This window comes from Notolepis coatsorum, assembly GCF_963971535.1.
Source record: "Notolepis coatsorum genome assembly, chromosome: 20".
Taxonomy (NCBI): Eukaryota; Metazoa; Chordata; class Actinopteri; order Aulopiformes; family Paralepididae; genus Notolepis; species Notolepis coatsorum.
Window position 1 is genome coordinate 63,091,680 of NC_140184.1, and position 21,614 is coordinate 63,113,293.

Sequence of the window (21,614 nt, forward strand, 5' to 3'; positions counted from 1 at the left end):
CTAAAAAATATTTTTTGCCCCTAAATGTCTCATTTAGGGGCAAGTGTGCCCCTAGTGAAAAAGCTTAGCGTACAGCCCTGGTTGATCCCCTCTCAACTCTCCAACGGTTCAGGAGCGCCATCTGGTGGCCGATCGGCGGATCGCCCAAACCGGAAACGGAAGCTGGTGCTCATTCCAATTCGGTCCGATCACTCGCTAATAGTCCCGGGACTCGAGCTAGACACAATGGATAGCAATCCGTTACCAATAACTCGATAAACAACATGATTTGGACATATATACTATTATACAACCTGGAGATGGATCACATATTTCAACATCCCATAATAGGAATATTTCTGCTCCACGCTCATCGCCCAACGCTACGAGGAAGCTACGTGAGTTTTAGCGTTTTTTTTTAACGTGTTCGATACTAACTGTTCTAATGATCATATCACCCACACTAGATGAATCATCTAACGTTGGCCACGGAATTATAAACGACCCCCCCCCCCCATCCGGTCAACATCAGATGATAAGTAGTAACTTCTAGAAGCACGTCCATTTGAATTTTTTTATCTCGCGCAGATCACTATCAAACTGTATTTGATCATCAATATAATGCATTTAGGGCTATAAAATCACGTTCTGGAGAAATCTGCAGAAAACGATAAAAACATACTTATACTTTAGACCGTATTTTAGTATGAATATGTGAATGAAAAAGTATAACGTTCCTACGTCCTGAACGATAGATAATTGACGTTGAATGGGCCATAGTAATGTCAATTTAGCAATACAATTAAAAAAGTTATAGCCCTGCAAAGAAGGGGAACTTCTCCATAGACAAATAGAGCTGGCAGAGAGGGGTATAATGATGTACATAAGCCTGGCGAAGAAAGTGTTAAAGACAAAAGGGAGATCAGTTTTCAAACTATTTGATTTCAGACTCCTGTATCGTCTGCCTGAAGGAGATTGAAGAGTCTGTGCTGGGGGTGTAGTTGCACTACATCTGACTTGGAAGTCGCTGGATTGGACGGTGACCGATACTGTAAAATACCAAAAATCTTTGCACAACATCAAATGCCTGTCAATCGAGGTAACATCCCACAACAGCAAGATCTGGAAAAATTGCCTCATCTGAAGCATGTCTATCTGCCACAGATAGATGCAGACGTGGAGATGTTGATTGGTCTGAACGTTCCCAGAGCCTTAGAACCACTGGAAGTCATCCGAAGTGTGAATGGAGGGCCATATGCAGTCAATACGATGCTTGGATGGACTGTAAATGGACCAGTTGGAGGAGACGACAGTGTCATGGCAGCGTTCGGAGCTAGTTCTGAAAGCTCGAGCAGCACCAATAAGATGGAGTATAAACGTAAAATTCATCAGGAGGTGATCGACGAGGCCAAGCAGGAGTTAAAGATTCAGAGAGGAGAGAACACATGGCTCCTCCCAGAGCTCGACCAACGTCTTCATCAGATACAGCAGGAGACCATCTTCAAGACCAAGAAGAAGAAAAGGTCAAAAAAGATCAAAAAGGAGAAGAAGAGACAAGAGGAGGAGAAAGCCAAAGCAGAGGCCATCCAACAGGCTGGTCTGCATAAGCTGGAGTTGAACCCATACTGGAAAGATGGAGGGAGTGGTCTTCCCCCAGTGCATAAGACTGGTACTGCAGCGCATAAAGCCTCAGTAGAGAATGATGGAGGTGTTGGTTGGTTGAGGAAGAGTTTGAAGAGGATGAAAGAGCAGGCGGAGAGAGAACAACGCAGCCTCAGTGACGTGGTGTCTCAGAGATATGGATCCATTGAACAGTTTCAGAATCGACTTGCAGAAGCTGAGAGAGCAGCACATGGAGAAAGGAGGAGAGGAGGAGAAAGAGAGGAGAGGATGGCAAGAGGAGGAGGAAGAGAGGACAGAGAGAGGAGGATGGAGGAGGAGAGGAGAGGAGGATGGTATAGAGAGAAGAGGATGAGGAGGGACTCCAGACAGTACTCCACGAAGTGGAATCAATTCTCAACAGTAGACATCTCACATACCTGCCACAATTACAGGAACGACAGAACAAGGATCAAGCGGAACTTCACCCCCGATGACATAGTGCTCAATAATGGACGATTCCGCACCACGGAATTCCTGAATCATTGGGAGGATTACAGAGACGATGCCAGACAAGATCGGACCTGTGCGAAAGGTCTGGATTAAGACGCGGACCCGCAGCTTTCCCTATAGACCTGTGACAAAGATTTGCCTTCTTCAGGAGTCGACAGTCATGAAGGCTTTGTTTCTTTCTCATGATTTTGGATTATTTTGACTTTTTCGTGACTCTGAGGTTTGAATTGACTTGACTTTGGTTGATTTAAGAAGAGTATCAAGACCTTATATCAAGACCTTATGTATGAACTATGAACTCCTTGCGCACAAAAGAAATCGGAAAAAAAAGAAAAAAAATTGGAACGAAATTTGTATTGTGATGTTTTATATTAATTGAAGTATTGGTAATTATTACTGTGAAATGAGATTATGTAATAATTAGGGGCCGGCTTGTTGGTGACAGGTATACACAATTCGGGTTGTTAGGGTCACGTCATTGATCACGTCATTCACAAATGGGTCAACATAGGGGCCCCCCAGGGCTGTGTTCTGAGCCCCCTCCTCTACTCCCTGTACACACATGACTGCGTAGCACAGCGGAACAACACCATCATCAAATTTGCTGATGACACAGTAGTGGTGGGCCTGATCTCTGCCAACGACGAAAGGGCCTACCTGGAAGAGGTAGAGAACCTGTCACAGTGGTGTCAGGAGAACTGCCTCTCCCTGAACGTCAGCAAAACAAAAGAGATGATTGTGGACTTCAGGAGGTCGGGGGTCAAGGACTACAGCCCCCTCAGCATCAACGGGGCACCGGTTGAGAGAGTGAACAGTTTCAAGTACCTCGGAGCCCACATATCCGAGGACTTGACATGGACCACACACATTGACAGTGTTGTGAAGAAGGCACGACAACGCCTCTACTTCCTCAGGCGCCTAAGGAAGTTCCAAGTCAGTCAGAAGATCCTTAGGAACTTCTACTCATGTACAATAGAGAGCATCCTGACCGGCAACATCACCTCCTGGTTTGGGAATAGCACTGCACAAGACCGTAGCAGACTACAAAGAGTGACACGTTCAGCCGAACGCACAATTGGAGGGGGGCTTCCCACCCTCCAGAACATTTACAACAAGCGGTGCAAGGGGAAGGCTACGAGAATTATTAAGGACTCGAGCCACCCGAACAACTGCCTCTTTGAACTGCTGCGGTCAGGCAAGCGATACCGGAGTCTTAAGGCGAGCACAGAAAGACTCAGAAGAAGCTTCTATCCCCAGGCCATCAGGCTGCTAAACGAACAATAATCACTATGCAACAACCATCAAATGCACACAGCACACACACCCACACGCACACACTCACTCAAACAAACAACACACTGCAGCACCCACTCTCCACACTTTAGATCACACAAACACACTTACACTTTATATTTATTGATAAAGGATTTGCACTACAACTCGTACACCTACTGTGAATTGTACCTAAATTGCACCTCGTCCCATTTCTGCCTTGCACTATATAGTATTGTATATTAGTACACTGCACACTACAGTATTGTATATTGTATGGTAACTACGTCTATTCTGCATCGAACATTGTACATATGTCTAAACTGAACACTGTGACCTCATTTTTTTTTACTTCTAATTTTACTATGTTATTTTATTTCATACTTATCTTGTCTTGCACAGTCTCTGGAGCGCAACAGTAAGAAGCATTTTGTATAAAAGTATTCTGTACTTCTGTATGACAACTATTAAAGAAACTTGAAACTTGAAAACTTGGTGTCGTAGTAGTAAAGTCAGCTGTTCACCTGCGGGTTTCGGAAACAGTAACAATGAGGGGGTGAACGGGGAAGTCACACTTTGCTGACCGCACGTACGCTACACTATGATGAATCAAACCGTGACTCATTCTATTTTATGATACTATATGAACTGTTTTAACTACAATAAACTAACCAAACACAGTATCCTGGATCCGTGGTTATGTGGCGAGCGGCGCGTCTGGCAGGTACCATTATTTCCCCGTGTTAGCCTCTCGGTGACTGCAGTATGTTTGGATAGTCACCACCATACAATATGCATATTAGATCACTCAGTGATTAACCGCGGCATATAGCAAATAAGGATATAAAGCATGTTAAAGACGCATTTATTGGACGCATTGCGCGCAGTTTACATAGAAACAGCGCGACTCCCGACAGCGCGACATCATCACAACAACACGCGTTAGGTTACAGGTTGTTTCTGTTTCGGTGACATATTTTCGGTGAAAAAACTCTTTCGGCCGAAAGCCGAAAGGCCATTTTTTGCCATTTTCGGCCGAAAACCTTCGGTGCCGAAATTTCGGTGCATCCCTATTAATAATGGAATGTCAGGGCAACAACGTCAGAGGTAACGATAGTCTTTAACTACTAGTACTCGACCATTGAAGCGTGGAGTGGATTGATAAGAAGCACGTCGAACAGGGAAAAGCAAGATGGTGGATAGAGACGGTGGTCCTCTAGAGTTCCTACTCCAGAGGGCTGCAGACACACTTAGGATAATCCGTTCGTCGCTGGGGAGGAAAGGGTCTCGTACGGAACCGGTCCTTGTATTCCTAGCGCCCGATGGCAGGATTAATAGCTATTAGTCCAAAAGCCTGTTGGCATGGTGATAGCTAGTTAGCCCCCTTTTGTACTTAAGGCTAACCCGCAGAAAGTCTTTAATAGGTCTTGTAGATCCGGGACGTTGCTGAGTTCAACTATAACGATACGTTACTTCGCTCACACAAGTCACTATACTGTGCCAATAGTGGCTCGACAATATTATAGTTGTATCTAATTAGCCATTCGGCTCTCTATAACGATACGTTGCTTTCGGTCTGTGTACAACTGCACGAAACGTCTTCTCCACAACACACTCTGTAGCTGGTTACCTGTGGACTGAGTCTGTTCACCCACACAGAACAGTATACTCTCTCAGGACTTGCCTGGGCATGTCTCGAACATGTCTAGAGGGGCGCGCGCTGGCGCCTACGGCGTTAAGAATGGGACATATACAAAAGGCGAATGATAAATACTGGCACGTAAAACAGATGACGTGAAGATATATATCTTATATATATAAACAATATATAAGTTATACAAAATAATAAACGCAGACTTTCAGTGTTAATCTGGACCTTCAGAACAGCAGGGCTTATCAAAATAAATGGTTTGGTTCCGGTTGCCGACCGACCCTGACGATTTAGGTGCGACCCCATTTATTTTATGAGTTGAAAAAGTTTCATAAAAATCTTAGTCAAACCTTTAGTATTATGGATATTAAACATGCTGGCAGAGTACATGCATCCATGTTGTCGTGTACATTTTAATTAAATAAAGAAATTCCCTATCCATAGTCGCAGTGGGAAAAAATTAAATAAAGATTTTAATTAAATAAATTCCCCATGGCCTTAACTGACAACCAACAGGAACCAAACAATTTATTTTGTTAGGCCTAATTGGTAACACTTCAACATTAAGTGTTCATAACGTTGTAATTACATAGTAATAATAAAATGCGTATCATAAACAGTTAATTTTGATGTAATTTACTAACTTTCCTGTTTCATTGCAGACAGTCAGCCACTGAGAAAAAGAAAGCGTTAGCAAAGGCTAGGTTAGCTAAATTCAGAGAAAAGGTTTACAACAACCCCGACCTGCTGGACGAGTACAGAAGGAAGGAGAGAGAGGTTAGGGGGGTTGGGAATGGTACAGAGTCATTAGCAAACATGCTAGTTTACAGGAAGCCTCATACAAGCCATTTAGTTGATAGGATGTCCAGCTTTCTGGCCCTTACTAGAGGATGTGTAGTACACATTGTGTACACACTCGCACTTTGTAAGCAGTCCCTACTGTAGGACACACACACACACAGGGAGAACCCTACTGTAGGACACACACTCTAAGAAAGTCAGGTCCTACTGTAACACACACACACACACACACAATACATAAGCCATCCAGTGCATAGTGTAGGGTCTGTCCATATACGTTTTTCCTAATTGTATGGCATGCTTCCTTTCCATTTCTAGATATCAAAAACAAAAGGAAAATGGTAAGATCAAGAAAATGGAAGATCTTACCTCCAAACAATATGAAAGGGAAAAAAAATTGAGAGAAAATTCGAACAGGCATTATGCTAAAAAGAAAACACTGAATGCCATCAATAAGCCAGATGCCGCACAGGTACCGGAGCAAGATGTAGGCCTACCGGTACCACCAAGCCCCCCAGAACTGCCATCAAACTGCCCAACACAGGAGCAGACGTCCACCCCCAAAGCAAGAAGAAAAAGGAGGATGCAAGATGTCCAGGTAGTACCAAGCCCTCCCGAGCCACCTTTGAACTGCCCAACACCAGAGCAGACCTCCACCCCCAAAGCAGGAAGAAAAAGGAAGGCAACCACAGGGCTCTACAGTGCGACCAAATTGCTCGCATATGTCAGGCCTGTACGCTGCGACGAGATCGTCGCAAATTGCCCCCTAATTTGGCCGGTGCGAATGAAAAATTATATCTACTCGCAAGCTTGCGAATAGTGATTTCACCCCTTCATTCGCATTTCACTACACTAACATTAGCCTACAAGCAGGGCTGTACAGGCGACATAATGTTGCGGTTGTAATTTCATTAGACAGACCAGCGCGGACATTTAATAACATGCAATTTAATTGACACGAGCAATGGGCTAACGTTAGCTGGTGGTCCGGAGTGAAGCAGGGACGGCGGAGCTATAGGCTAACGTTAGCTGGTGGTCCCGAGTGAAGCAGGGACGGTGGAAAAGTGAGGAAAGGGGGTGGGTTATATTGACAATATGACAACGCTTGACAACAGAAGTTTAAACATAACTTAATATTTATTAGTTATTCGTTTCTGTATATCATCCACTTTCCATCTCCGTGTTAGACTCTTCCTGTTTACATTCGAGTGTGACGTCATCACCTACGGCAGCTTAGACGATCAAAACGCGAACCTAGAACAAAACCCGGGGGGGGGGGGGGGGGGGGGGGCTGGCTCTCTTGTGCGTTCTCGCCCCCTCTCTCTCTCTCTCTCTCTCTCTCTCTACATTCAATGATTTAAAGTAGCCAAACGTTACAGACAGTATAAATACTAACTGGATAGTTGATGATAAACATTTAATTTCATTATCTGAAATATTCTAAAATCATTAAGTCTGCTATAAGCCATTATCCCTTTGTGTGTAATTATTATTTTCTCACAGTAGTATATATATATATATATATATATATGTGTGTGTGTGTGTGTTTGGCTAAAGTGGATAGAAAACACAGTACTGTGCAAAAAAAGGGCACCCAAGAGTTTTTATATAAATAGTCTTAGATGTAAATACATTTTTTTATTAGTGTGTCAGTAGACTACTCTTAGTACATTTTCATTAAATTATTTTTTAAAGCATCTTCATGGTTTAATAATGCAAACATATGTTGCAGGGACTTATTATAATCATCATATTGGCGTGACTGTATGCATCAAAGGGTTAAATCAAGCATTTTAAGTGCTTTAGGAAATGTCAAAATATTGCGATATATATTGTGTATCGTGATATGGCCAAAAAATATCGCAATATCATTTAGAGGCCATATCGCCCAGCCCTACTATAATGGTAAAATAGTTATTTAAAAATTTGCCCCTAAAAAATATTCTTTGCCCCTAAATTTCTCATTTAGGGGCAAGTGTGCCCCTAGTGAAAAAGCTTAGCGTACAGCCCTGTATGTCCCTAAAAATATGTGTGTGCGAACCGTAAAAATCAATTATGCGCACGCTGTGCGAGTACAGATTACAGCCTCTCTTTTTTTTCCTCCGCCGTGAGAATCGTTAAAAAACTACAAGTCCCACATTGCACTCAAGCCGGAGTGCAAGCGGTGTGACGTAATTGGCAGACTCGACTGTCAATCAATGGTCTACCTGACACGCAAACTCATAAACAATGTTTCTGTACTGGAGGTGTACAGTATTTCAATAGGCAACCCTGAAAGGATTATTTCTCTAGAAGAGCAACACAGCCAAAACATAGGCATTGTATGCATAAAAGGGGCAAAAGCTAAAGTTAAGTGACTGTTACTTTTGTAGCAGTAGTTTGATTTGATAGTTTATTTGATAGGGACAGCACATGTTAATGAACATCAAGTACAAAATACAAAATGTAAACATGCAGGGCTGTAGCAAGAGCTAAAATACATTTATCTTTGAAAAAAAAAATCTTTTACTTGAAATATTTTCACTGTGCTCCTAAATATTTTTGGGTGCTCCTAAATTTCTTTGTGTGCTCCTAACTTTTTTCATTTAGGAGCACCTGTGCCCCTAGTGAAAAAGGTTAGCGTAGAGCCCTGAATCATAACATCATTGAGGTCAAAACTGAGGGTGACAAAAGATCAACTGGAAATCCAGTCCCGAAAATACTCTAACCTAACGAAGCAGCTTAGAAGGCTACAGAAAAAGAAAAAAAAGGACCAGCACCTTTGATAGGCACCATTGAGAAGAGAGCCACCCACCGGAGAGAGCCCAAGACCCTGCCCAACAACAGCCAGAGACGATTGATGGGACATGTTGTGAGTCGTTTCTTGCACCAGGATGACAACTCAACAGTCATCAATGGCAAAACAGGAGAAGTCCGCAAGAAAGGACAAGTGTTCAGGAAGAGGGCACTGACACTATGGAGAGACTACATGTTACATTTCTCAGTCAGCATCCTCGCTACAAACTCTCAAGGGCTCAGTTCTGCAGACTGAAGCCCTTTTGGATCGTGAGACCCAACGTTTCCCAAAGAGAAACCTGTGCCTGCAAAATCCACGAGAATTTCAAATTCAAAATCAAGAAGCTTCACCAGCTTGGGATTGTTGCCACACCATCCACAACTGAAATAGTTGAGTCCTGTGTCTGCAGCTCAAGTGATATGGAATGCATGTACAGAAGGTGCATTCAATGCCAAGGCAAAACCTTACCTACAACTATTGATCCATCAACCAAGGGAAACATAATTTCCTGGGACCTGTGGGTTACCTGGACAGGCGTTCCGGTTTCGACAAAACAATTATAGAAACGTGTGAAGTGCACAATATTTCCTCGTTTAAGCCACTGCAACGGCTCTGCCTTAAGAATTTACTACATGACCGGGACGTTCTAGCTTGTTTGCCGACAGGATTCGTGAAAAGTTTGGTCCGTTCGGAGTAAGCCTGGGCGATTCTTGCTAAAATGTGAATCACGATTTTTCTCTCTAAGAATTGAGATCACAATTCTCTCACTGTTGTAAATAATTCCCCACTATTTTGCCATACTGTGTATTATTATTTCTATTCAGGCATTACTTTGGACAGCCCAGGGTGTATTCTTGTTCCTAGTCAGGCATCTCTCCAGACAGCCCAAGGGGCCTTAGTCTGGTAATTAAATACAGGTGGTGAATTGCCGGCACCTGTGTTTCCATTTGCAGCCTGAGAGTGCGTTCTTGAGGAAGTAAGTTATCACCAGCCTCCAAAATGTAATGCCTGTGGTTTATGCTAGGTAAATGTCATATGTATCCTGCATTGTGTGTTGTTGGGGCGCTGTGATTTATGTGTATGATTATGGCTTGGGGTTTGCTGCTTTGTGTTGCGTTTGGTCCATGCTGCTAGCTAATGCTAGCCAGCTGGCTATGCTATATGGCATATTTCCATTGGCATGTCAGCACTGGCGCTGGCTTGGTTGGCCGCATGGGCCGGGCATGGCACGGGGTAGCGACTAGCCGTGGTCATGCATATGGGTCACCTAGCGGCCTAATGCAGGCAGTGGATAGTGCATGATCAGGGGAGGAAATTAGGCCACTTTACTGGCCAAATGCTAGTATTTTTTACGTTTGGCTGGTAAAAAAAATCAGATACCCGCCAGTTGGCTGGTAAGCCAAAAAGTTAGTTTCCTCCCCTGCTGGTGAGTATACAAAAAAATAAAACATTCTGCAATCACTGCACTGGCAAACGGTGCGCGTCTTCTGAGTGTTCGCTTTAGTTGACAGTGCCACGAGAGCACTGCACAAGACCACCCGCGGACATATAATGTTTAATAAACGTTTGCGCAGTACTGGCCAACCCGCGGACATATAATAATAAAAGTCCTGCGGTACTAGGCTAGCCATCAGGAGCACTCGCAAACAGATAACGTTAAACACAGCAGAAGATGGAAAACAGACAGACTGACCAACGGGGAACTGCATCCAACCCTAGCACAACCCTCGAGTATAAGTTACTAAGGACACATTTAAATCACAGAGGTGTAATGTTAGTCTACTGGAACTGTATACAGTGGTTAGCTTCTAGTTAGCGTTTTTGCTATAGCTGCTTGCTAGCTAACGTTAGCCCCGTGTGCTCAAAGCAGCCAGCTAGGTGTATCTGTTATGACTATAATGTTTCCAAAAAAGCACCGGACTACGACGTAAGGTTAGACATTTTATTTCATGCTCAAAAGCCCCTGGCTTGCACATCGCAGTCACGAAAGGGGCTAGCTCAACCAGTGCACTGTGCACAACAGCACACCAACCCAACTGACGTTACCACAACACTTGACGGTACTTCACAGCACTGTCGTAAGACCACCGTGCTGTCTTAAAGGCACAGTGTGCCTACCCAGATGCATACACAACATTGACGCGGCTTGACATACAAAGAAGTAATTATCACAATTAGCGATTTTTTTTGTCTGGTAAAAAATCTGTTTGGCTGGTAAAAAAAATCAGATACTCGCCAGTTGGCTGGTAAGCCAAAAAGTTAGTTTCCTCCCCTGTGCATGATGCATATGACCTTTACCTCTGCTAATTATGTATTATAATTCCTTGTTTCTGCTTATGTGTTACAGAAACCACTCTGAAACACCACCATTTTGAGAGATCTCATTCAACAACAGAATCCTAAATAAAACTACAAAGGACTGTTCTCTTGACTCTTGTGTCCGCTCTCTGACCGGGGTGCGCTGTTGTGGATGAGGTGGCTCCAGCAAACATTGCAAACAAACATTATATCTTCAATACTCACGATTCTTATTTTTTCAATAAATTCATTTAAAAAGTTAAGTAAAAAGTTAAAAAATATATATTTAAATTAATAAATAAAAAGTCATAACTTGGCCGACGCCTGTTTCTACACTGGTTAAGCTTAGGCACTCTTCAAAGTTGGTTAAGGTTAGAGTTTGTCTTAGAGCGTGACGGCAAGTTCTTTCGACGGTTAAGCTTAGTGTCACGTACGTGGGTTGTTCATTATCATTATTGCCATATATTTTAACACCATGTAACATCAGGGTAATATATTATTTGTGTTGTCTGTTATGTGTAGTGTTGTGTCATCTCCTAATTTCTGTTTCTATTCACAGATGCCACTCATCTCCCTGATTGGATTGGTTGCATCTGATTGGTGCACCTTGGGACAGGCAGTGGAGATGGGTGGTTAATAGAGTGGAGATGACACAACATCGGGGCGCCTCACTCTGTCAGTTGACACTGATAGAGTTTCGTGAGGTTGCCATTGATTGACCACTGTGTGTGGATTACCTTGTGCTTATGTTGGCCACTGTGTGTGGACTTACCAGTAGCCAAATATATAGGTATTGTGTTGTGGGCCTTAGAGCCATTTGCCTTCCTGCGTGGAAGTAAGTATCTATATATATATATATTTATCGGAAGTATACTATATCTTATATCATATGGTATTATATATATATATTTAGTATTTACCTATACCTCACTTTGTCTGTTCTCCAATTACCTTTTTCCCTATTTGTTTACATGTTTGTGGGTTGTTTTTTCCCTTTGTTGCCCAGTTAGATCAGAGGAGGTTTCAAGTCCTACCCTACAAGAATAAATATAATTTACTCTTTGGGAACAGTGGGTTTAAATCCCTGCTATAATAAAATATCATTTACTATTTGGAACAACGCCTTGTGTTATTTTCTTTACCTGCCTGGGACCGGTGCTTTAAAAGCACTACTGGACGGGCTGGTTTTCACATACAGCCCGTTCCAGCTTATTCTATATTGTCTTGTGACATTGCTATGTGACACTTAGGCACTCTTTCGAAGTTGGTTAAGGTTAGAGTTTGTCTTAGAGCATGGCGATAGAACGCCAGGTAGTTTGCAGGCTGTTTGATGTGGAAATGGACGTTTGTCTTGTTTACATCAGGGTCCCCCATTTTCAATTCATAGTGACATTTATGACATACACAACATGCATGACATCATGACATTTATGACATAGGGACATACAGGTATATAGTACTGTTACATATGATATGCAGATATACAGTACTGTTACCCAGAGATCCTAACAGAAAATATATACATGGTACTATCTTTTCAAAAAGGGTGAAATGGCATTCTTCTTTCCTTTTTTCATTAGCAATATTAACTTAGCTAACAATCCCCCATGTTAGCTAGTTGCCGTCAGCAATGAACTTAAATTGAATTTGGCTGATTTGACAAGTTAATGCTTGCTAACTAACTAATAAAAGCAATCGCCTTGCAAAATGTTCTAGATTACGGTAACTAGACTACAGCGTCGCTCCAGACAAATTGATTATTAGCCTGACCCTAGCCCCTTCCGTGACTGCGATGTGCAAGCCAGGGGCTAGCCTGACCCATAATCTAGTTTAGCTAACGTTAACTATTTATTTGTTTTAGATTAACTGAGGCTAACGTTAGCTCACTCTAGTGTCACTTACCAATAGCCACTCTTGGTCTTCTGGCGACGTTATTCATCCCTACTTTGCGTTCTGCCCGAAGCAGAGAAGACAGGACCGTGTCGAGCCGATCGTCCAGTATTGCATTCTGAGGTGGTCGGAACCAGTACGCCAACAGAACCACAACAAGGGAGAAAACAGTCCCATACTTCATGAATGAAACCCCGCTCCTTCCCTCCATCGCTGGCTAGCTAGATGCTACTACAGCGCAGTGAACCAGCACTGTCCGACCCCTCGCTGCAAACTGGTTCGGGGGCCCGCTGGCGTTTGCGCGATGGAAATGTGTGTTTGTTTTGACAGTCAGAAAGTCGCGTATGTGCATTACGTGGGTGGAGTTTGTAAGACAAGCTACAATAAAGTATGTATACGAAGAGAGAGAGAGAGAGAGAGAGAGAGAGAGAGAGAGAGAGGTAACAATAGTATTTATGCTTAATTTATCTTCAAGAAGTCAACTTTCATTTAACATGTTTGATATCATGATTATTAAAAGTCTGGGGATTTGGCGAACGCTGGTGAGCAAAACGAACAAGATGTGTTCTACTACTGCGAAGGGGGTGTGTTTCTTGTTTCCAACAGCAAGGCGGAAGTGTCATTTGTTTTAAGCAGTTTTGAGAAGTAAAACAAATACACGAACAGCAACAATAATAATAAAAATCATCCAAGCAGACTAGACTACATCATACAAGACGTGTATCTAAAGTCCATTTTGTCAATATTCCAATGTACAGTTTTGCTTGTTTGTACTGTGTGTGTGTGTGTGTGTGTGTGTCCGATCCAATGTAAATTACCTAGTATGGTTGTCAATATCCCAATGTACAGTTTTGCTTGTACAGTGTCCCCCCCCCCCCCCCCCCCCACACACACACGCACACACAACCTCCTCCAATGTACAGTTTTTTCGTCAAATGTATATACTCCCTTTTCTGGACTCTTTTTGTATCACAAACAGTACTGTATTTGCAAATCTGGTAAGTCATAAATGTATAGATGTAGCAGTACTGTCTATATGTCATATATGTCCTGATGAATTGAAAATGGGGGACCCTGATGTAAACAAGACTAAAGTCTTTCTCTGGTCTGCATCCCCTTAACATGTGTGTATTGAGCTGTACTGTATTGTACCCATTCTGCAATCTGTTAATAAAGTTTTCAATCAATCAACATAAGAATCCGAAAAAAGTATTTCACCAAACGCAATGATATTATGGAGACATTTTCAACAAATTACAGTATGACAGATACACATAGAGAAAATGACCTCACACACAAGGACAGCAGGACAAATGCCTATCAATTACGTCTCCATACCAGAGCCTTCTAAAAGATTATATATGATAGATTAGGGGTGTAAAGTACTTGAGTAATTGTACTTCGTTACAATACTTAAGTACTGTTTTGGGGGATTTGTTCTTTACTCAAGTATTATTATGTTTGTATACTTTGTACTTTTACTCCATTACATTTCAGAGAAAAAAAACATACTTTTTACTCCTTACATTTAAAATGCAGACCTACAAAGTACAAATATCACAGGTCTAACCATTTTAATTAGTATATTTTAATTGTTTATCTGGCCGAACTAACATTAACGTTATTAATCCTGCGACCGCAGGTAAACAGCCAATCAAATCCCCATCAATGGAAAATGAACCCGCCCATACCCATGCTGATTGGTCCTTGTGCAACACTAGAAAGCAGGGATCTTTGATTAAACACCTGCTATCAGAAGAATAGACAGTCAGATCCGCATTATGCTGCGGTTAATATTGTGGTATTATTCAGGGTACTCCAGTATTCTGTCTTTAATATGGTGATATTGTTCAGGGTACTCCCAGTATTATGTCTTTAATATTGTGATATTATTCAGGGTACTCCAGTATTCTGCCTTTAATATTGTGATATTATTCAGGATAATCCAGTATGCTGTGGTTAATATTGTGATATTATTCAGGATACACCATTCTGTTTTTAATATTGTGATATTATTCATGCTGTGATGTGAATGCCGTCCATGTTAGTTTACCTTCAATGGAGAAGTGCATTAAATCATTTTAATGCAAAAAAAAGTGTCCGTTCTTTCATTTCAGCAGTCTATAGCAGAACACATTCCATTGTGGGAAGAGTGTCTGCTTGGTTTCATTCCAGCCTTGCCTAAACACCAGCTGATGATTTCACTAATTGGCTCACCTCTTCAACTAACTCACCTGGTGCAATGTACAGTTAAAATGAAAACGTGGCCCACGATGGAATGAGTTTGAGACCCCTGGTCTATCCCTTTAAAAAAATTATTTACTTTGACTTTTTAGTACTTAGGTACATTTAAAAGTAGGACTTTTTTTACTTTTACTCAAGTGTGTTTTTAGCCAGATACTTTGACTTTTACTTGAGTCAGATTTTGAGACGGTACCCATACTTTCACTTAAGTATAATTTTCTGGGTACTTTTTACACCCCTGCCTACGCTAGTATGATACTACATTGTTACTACTGTTGGTAGTAGCAAAGAAGGTAGTAGTAACTACTGTACTACTGTGACAAAATGGCATCCAATGTAATAAAAAAAGTCAACCAACGAACTCGATTCTTGTACCGGATCTCCTCACTGGTAAACAAGAATACCCTGAAGACTCTGGCAGGAGCACTCATTCAAGGGTACTACAACTATGCTTGCACCTCATGGTACCAAAGCACCTTAAAGGCGCTAAAAACAAAATTACAAACATCTCAAAACAAACTGGTCAGACTACTGCTTGACCTTACTCCTAGAACCCACCTCACCCCTGCCCACTTTGACAACCTAGGATGGCTTAGAGTAGACGACAGAGTACAGCAACTTGCAATGGGCCTGGTCTACAAGATACACTACACGACCAAGGTACCCATGTACATGTCAAAATACTTCCCAAAGGTCAGTGAATACCACGATCACAACACCAGAGGGAGCTCCACAAATCATGTTAAACCCAGATTCGGCTCAAACAAGGGACTAAACACGTTTCGCAATTATGCCACAATGTGGAACGCCCTACCCAAAGCTGTAAAGGAATGTGAATCACTACCCACTTTCAAAACCACTCTCAAAGAACACTGTACAACTGTACAAGCAAAACTGTACATTGGAATATTGACAACCATACTTGGTAATTTATTGTACATTGGAGGGGGTTGGGTTAGGACATTTACAGGGGCCAGTTTCGAATTGCAGCCTCCCGTAGGTGTTCTTTGAGAGTGTTTTGAAAGTGGGTAGTGATTCACATTCCTTTACAGCTTTGGGTAGGGCGTTCCACATCGATGTGGCATAATTGCTAAACGTGTTTAGTCCCTTGTTTGAGCCGAATCTGGGTTTAAAATGATTTGTGGAGCTCCCTCTGGTGTTGTGATCGTGGTATTCACTGACCTTTGGGAAGTATTTTGACATGTACATGGGTACCTTGGTCGTGTAGTGTATCTTGAAGACCAGGCCCATTGCATGTTGCTGTACTCTGTCCTCTACTCTAAGCCATCCTAGGTTGTCAAAGTGGGCAGGGGTGGGTTCTAGGAGTAAGGTCAAGCAGTAGTCTGACCAGTTTGTTTTGAGATGTTTGTAATTTTGTTTTTAGCGCCTTTGAGGTGCTTTGGTACCATGAGGTGCAAGCATTGAATTGATAGATTGATTGAAAAGTTTATTAACAGATTGCAGAATGGGAATAGTACAGTAGAGCTCAATACATACAATTGTTAAGGGGATCTTTCGTCTTGTTTACATCAGGGTCCCCCATTTTCAATTCATCATAACATAATATGACACACACGACATACCGATAGACAGTACTGCTACATCTATACATGTGATCGTGGTATTCACTGACCTTTGGGAAGTATTTTGACATGTACATGGGTACCTAGTCATAGTACCCCTGAATGAGTGCTCCTGCCAGAGTCTTCAGGGTATTCTTGTTTACCAGAGAGGAGATCCGGTACAAGAATCGAGTTTGTGCTGCTAAATATGAATACCAGTAGTATTGACTGTCATATGGCGAGTGATATGTATATCCATATCTTGCACTGCCCTGTGAGATCCTTCTGTCCTTGTACAATGTGTTAAGTGATTGATTGATTGATTGATTGAAAACTTTATTAACAGATTGAAGAATGGGTACAATACAGTACGGCTCAATAGACACAATTGTTAAATGGGATGCAGACCAGAGAAAGACTTTCGTCTTGTTTACATCAGGGTCCCCCATTTTCAATTCATAATGACATATGCAACATACAGATATTATCATGACATATAGGTATATACAGTACTGTTACATTTGTGACACAAGATATGCAAATATACAGTATTAGAGATCCTAACAGAAAATATATACATACCAGGGGGAGGAAACTGTACATTAGGAGGGGGGGGGGGGGGGGGGGTTGGACATTTACAGGGGTCATACAGATATACATCATGACATTTATGACATACAGGTATCCAGTACTGTTACATTTGTGACATACAAGATATGCAAATATACAGTACTGTTAAACAGATATCCTAACAGATAATATATACATACTGTATAAGTGTGTGCTGTGAAAAATGTTGTCATCCAAGACAAATTCCTGAGTATTAGTTTTATTTGGTGAATGGCTGGTAACGTTAAAGTCTGTAACCCAACATACAAGTAGCCTGACGCATAGTGTCCCATGGGATTTGGAATCAGTGAAGATAAGGGTAGAGACTCCCACAATCTCCTTATAGAGTGATTTATTGGATGGATGGTTCTCTTTTCACTCTGAAACGTATTGATTGATCCTATGACACAAAGACATAGTATACAACTACTAAAAAAGTTGTACATGCAGTTCGAGGCTGTAAGAGGGGTTATTTACATTTGCAATCTAACACATGGGCCGAAACGGACTTGAATATTAAAGTTATTTGGACATTTTACAAGTCATAATCTTCAAGAACACGTGAACAAACTATAGATGCTGAAATTAATTCGAGATACTGTTGGCAATATACTGTTTGTTGCCTTTTTCAGCAGTGTAGTTAAGACATTTAACACTTACTTACAAAATAGATAAGAACTTGGTGTGACTGTCATTGGGTAAGTCGACCCAATTAGGCCATATGGTGAAGCTGTATCGTTTCATCCGGTTCCCACCTCGGCGAATTACACAATTTTCACTCTGGGTGAAAGTTCGATTGGTGTAGATTTAGGAACATTTTGTCTCCATTGACGCAAATGGACAACAAACACCCGTGTATTCTAACGCTCGCAAAATAGGTTTCAAAACAATGTTATATGCATAATACGCTACTTGACATAGGCAATCGATTGAATACAGCTGTGAAACGGGCGATAACGTTCGTGTTATTAACCATACTGTACATTTAAATCATATCGCCTTCTATCTACACCAGCAACACAGCATTTCACACCGATGCATGACGTCCCGTCGGGGCAATTCAATAAACCTCCATAAACACACAATCTGTGATGCATGCAGCACATTTGTATCAAAAACGCTTTACTTTGTGTTGGAGCCAAAAAGCCTTTCTGTTTATTTCATTTTATTTGTACTCACGGTGCAGAGGTGTGGCATTTTCAGTCACCATGGCAACCACCACAGGGGTTGGTTACCCATTTATACTGATCAGTGGGTGACGAGCGGAAGGTGTGCAAGGGGATAGCCAAACAGTTTTTGACCGTGTTCGTGTTTATGTGCCGTATAGGTCGGCGTTCAGTGTTATTAGTAAAAAGAGTTTTTGTATATATTTTTTGGTTGATAATGGTCAATAAAAGGATTGGCATATCAAAAATGATACGAGCTCTCTGGACATTGAATTCTTCAAGCATGAATGAATGAATGAATGAAAACTTTATTTAACAGATTGCAGAATGGGTACAATACAGTACGGCTCAATACATACAATTGTTAAGGGGATGCAGACCTGAGAGACGTTTGTCTTGTTTCCATCAGGGTCCCCCATTTTCAATTCATATAGCACGCGTAACTCAAGCCAGCCCACTTGCCCCTCGCAGTAGGCTTATAGGTAATGGTTCTACACTTTGTGATTACCAACCTGCAATATTAAAGATGCTGGTACAATTTTCTAAATATTGAGGTCGTACACAAAACAGTTCAGTGGATAGTAATGACAAATGTATTAATAATTAATTTGGAATAATGGAATAATGTCAAACAATTTACAAATCAATAAGTTACTCATTAACCTTTTTATTTTCCATTTAAAGACTAAATAGAATGCAGGTACAAAAAATAGATTCAAGAGGTTTATTCGTCACATACAAGTTTCATTTTTTTTTATCACAATAAAATATAGTAAAATAGGTAGTTTACGATGAAATGCTTGGTTCTGTATGAGCCCCTGAGTGTGCTTCATACAGTAAAAAAAAGTAAGTAAGTAAAAAGTAAAGTAAAGAGGAAATGAGTAAAGAGTGAGGTGTGTGGCGAGATAGTGTCAAACTGATCTCAACAAATAAACAAATCACACTACTACTGTATAACCCTAATCCCCTCACCACTATCATCCGAGTCATCCTCTAATGTAGCCCTATCCTCTGTTTCCTTAGAAACATTTGCACAGTTTTGGCATTGACAAAAGATCTGTACATGGCAGTTTTGCAGACACACATGAACATCCTGTCTCACATTTTCCTTGTTTGCAACCGCAATGGACTACTTGCAACACACTATCAGGGCCGGATTTGTAGTCATCCAGGTCACTGTTAACTCCCCATCCTCAACGTGCCACCCATTGGTTCATTTTCAGCACTTCTTGGTTGACAATTATCCTTTGTCGGATGATCTTCTCACAGAAGATTTTGTAGCAGACATCAAAATTTGGCTCGTTTCTGATACTGATACACACTTAATGAATGCATGTGCCAAGGGTTGGGCAGTCATGATTGCTACAGACAAACATAATAGGTGGTCAAGCTTTACTTTTAAAATGTGCAATATGCAGGAATTAATAATAGCTCATGGTATAATAACTCACTCTGCTTCTGTTTCTTCCAAAGTCCCAGTAGCTGTTGCAGTTGATTGAGGTCTCAAGGATCTATACTCTGATCTGGTGTACTCCCTGTAACAGGTTGTGTGATATGATATCGCACCTCAATTGCCACACTTTGTCTTGGATATGCAAAAGCAGGCTGGTGTCTAGCAACAGGCCTTTAAATAAAATTGGAAAATGACATGAGTGTGTGTTGGGACTGAGAATTTCATCTCTGCAGACTTTGTGGAGACTGTGGCTTCACCCCCCCCCCCCCCCCCCCCCACATACACACAAGGACAAAAGACGCAGGGGTGTAAAAAGTACCCAGACATTATACTTAAGTGAAAGTATGGGTACTGTCTCAAAATCTGACTCAAGTAAAAGTCAAAGTATCTGGCTAAAAACACACTTGAGTAAAAGTAAAAAAGTCCTACTTTTAAATGTACTTAAGTACTAAAAAGTTAAAGTATTTTTTTTTTAAAGGGATAGATCAGGGGTCTCAACTCATTCCATCATGGGCCAAGTTTTCATTTTAACTATACATTGCACCAGGTGAGTTAGTTGAAGAGGTGAGCCAATTAGTGAAATCATCAGCTGGTGTTTAGGCAAGGCTGGAATGAAACCAAGCAGACACTCTGCCCACAATGGAATGTGTTCTGCGATAGACAATGCTGAAATGAAAGAACAGAGGACACTTTTTTTGCATTACAATTATTTAATGCACTTCTCCTGTTACCTGTTACCTATCCACTTCGTGCCTAGTGGCACATAAGGCCTTCACAGAGCTTTTCCACTTCTCTCGGTCAGCTGCCATTGTTCTTGCTTCAGGCCATGAGCTCCACCCTGCCTCTTTTCTTTCTTTCTCTACTGTGCGTCTCCAGGTAGTCCTTCGGATGCACTAGTGACCTATTCGGCCCAAAGGCGTCCTCGCGGCTTTGGCCCTTGGGTGTCATGGTGTCTCTCCTGTTACAAGAAGGACTGGCTATGGCGTCTCGAAGATTGTGTGAATTTTCTCTGTTTCTGGTTTCTGTAATAACGTTTTTTTTTCCGGGAGCGGGTTATCGGCCCTCAGCCCAACCCCGAACCTGGAGGACCAGTTGGATCACTCTTCGTCTGGTCTCTCTCCTTCGACCTGTTCGGCTTGGGTGACCCTGCTAGGAGTACAAGACTCCTGCCGACATAGCTCTAGGGGTCATTGAGACGCACAAACTGCCCCACCGCGTTAAGGTGGTGATCCGTTGAAGGTAAACTAACATGGACGGCATTCACATCACAGCATGAATAATTTCACAATATTAAAGACAGAATACTGTAGTATCCTGAATAATATGACAATATTAAAAACAGAATGGTGTATCCTGAATAATATCATTCACAATATTAACCACAGCATACTGGAGTACCCTGAATAATATCACAATATTAAAGACAGAATACTGGAGTACCCTAAATAATATCACAATATTAAAGACAGAATACTGGAGTACCCTGAATAATATCACAATATTAAAAGCAGAATACTGGAGTACCCTGAATAATATCACGATATTAACCACAGCATAATGCGGATCTGACTGTCTATTCTTCTGATAGCAGGTGTTTAATCAAAGATCCCCGCTTTCTAGTGTTGCACAAGGACCAATCAGCATGGGTATGGGCGGGTTCATTTTCCATTGATGGGTATTTTATTGGCTGTTTACCTGCAGTCGCAGGATTAATAACGTTAACGTTAGTTCGGCCAGATAAACAATTCAAATATACTAATTAAAATGGTTGGACCTGTGAGATTTGTACTTTGTACTTTGT

The 21,614-nt window shown here is 41.6% G+C and overlaps 1 protein-coding gene across 2 annotated transcripts in view; it reads right to left on the minus strand.

Annotated features, from left to right (window-relative positions):
- adpgk2 (ADP-dependent glucokinase 2) overlaps nucleotides 1-13,034 on the minus strand; it is an 82,412-nt gene extending 69,378 nt beyond the window's left edge. For both annotated transcript variants that reach the window (XR_014620824.1, XM_084337262.1), the window contains exon 1: nucleotides 12,792-13,034. Coding sequence is in view for 1 of the 2 variants with exons in the window: in XM_084337262.1 (XP_084193388.1) it covers nucleotides 12,792-12,990 (199 nt within the window). In the remaining variant the exon portion in view is untranslated. The remainder of the gene's footprint in view (nucleotides 1-12,791) is intronic.
- Between the last annotated feature and the right edge of the window lie 8,580 nt (nucleotides 13,035-21,614).